This window comes from Pygoscelis adeliae, unplaced genomic scaffold (assembly GCF_000699105.1).
Source record: "Pygoscelis adeliae isolate BGI_AS28 unplaced genomic scaffold, ASM69910v1 Scaffold67, whole genome shotgun sequence".
Classification (NCBI taxonomy): Eukaryota; Metazoa; Chordata; class Aves; order Sphenisciformes; family Spheniscidae; genus Pygoscelis; species Pygoscelis adeliae.
The window spans coordinates 5,266,277-5,266,960 of NW_008825271.1; the positions used below are offsets into that span (position 1 = coordinate 5,266,277).

Genomic DNA, 684 nt, shown 5'->3' on the forward strand with positions numbered 1-684 from the left:
CCTGCTGAAGTACCATCCAAAGGAGATAGAATTCACCCTAATAAACATGAAAATTCCTGACTGGCTGGAGCCACTAGCATTCAGTCAGTTAGGTTTAAGACTTACAGCATCACCTATGAATCTATGAATTCATGTTAATGTATCTGCTTTGCTGCTCCTGAAGCCAGGCAGATTCAGCAAAATGAATTAAGCAAAACTAGAGAGCTGGATATTCAAGAACTACTGATGAAAGTCCAGCAGTGAAGTGGTTACAGTAAGCTTGTGCATATGTGTGCATTGAATTTTACGAGCTAGGTGACAGCCAAAATGTATCTGTCTAATGAATGAACATTAATAAATACTCACTCTTCAAAACAGAAAGATATGAAAAGAATCAAGTAAGCAAACTCATACCCAGGCTAAGTTGAGGCACAGCAACACACAGAGGACCCTCATTGATATCATCTTCAGGAGAAGAGCGAGCAGAACTCCGACTGAGAGGATGCTCTTCACCGGTCTTTTGGTGCAATTTAAACCTTAATGCAAAACTGAGATTAATCATTATACTCCCTCCTGTTTGGAGACAAAACATGCCAAATGCTCCCCTTCCCCTTAGGTGATTACCTAATGCCTCTTGCACAAGTTTCTGATGTTATTTGCTCCAGATAAGTTTGTACAACACCAACAGACGGGCAATACCATGTA

General features: G+C 40.5%; 1 protein-coding gene across 1 annotated transcript in view; it reads right to left on the reverse strand.

The window, feature by feature from the left end:
* FGA (fibrinogen alpha chain) overlaps positions 1 to 477 on the reverse strand; it is a 6,521-nt gene extending 6,044 nt beyond the window's left edge. The window contains exon 1 of the mRNA XM_009329797.1: positions 394 to 477. Coding sequence (XP_009328072.1) covers positions 394 to 444 — 51 coding nt within the window. The 5' untranslated portion in view covers positions 445 to 477. The remainder of the gene's footprint in view (positions 1 to 393) is intronic.
* Positions 478 to 684: the final 207 nt, after the last annotated feature.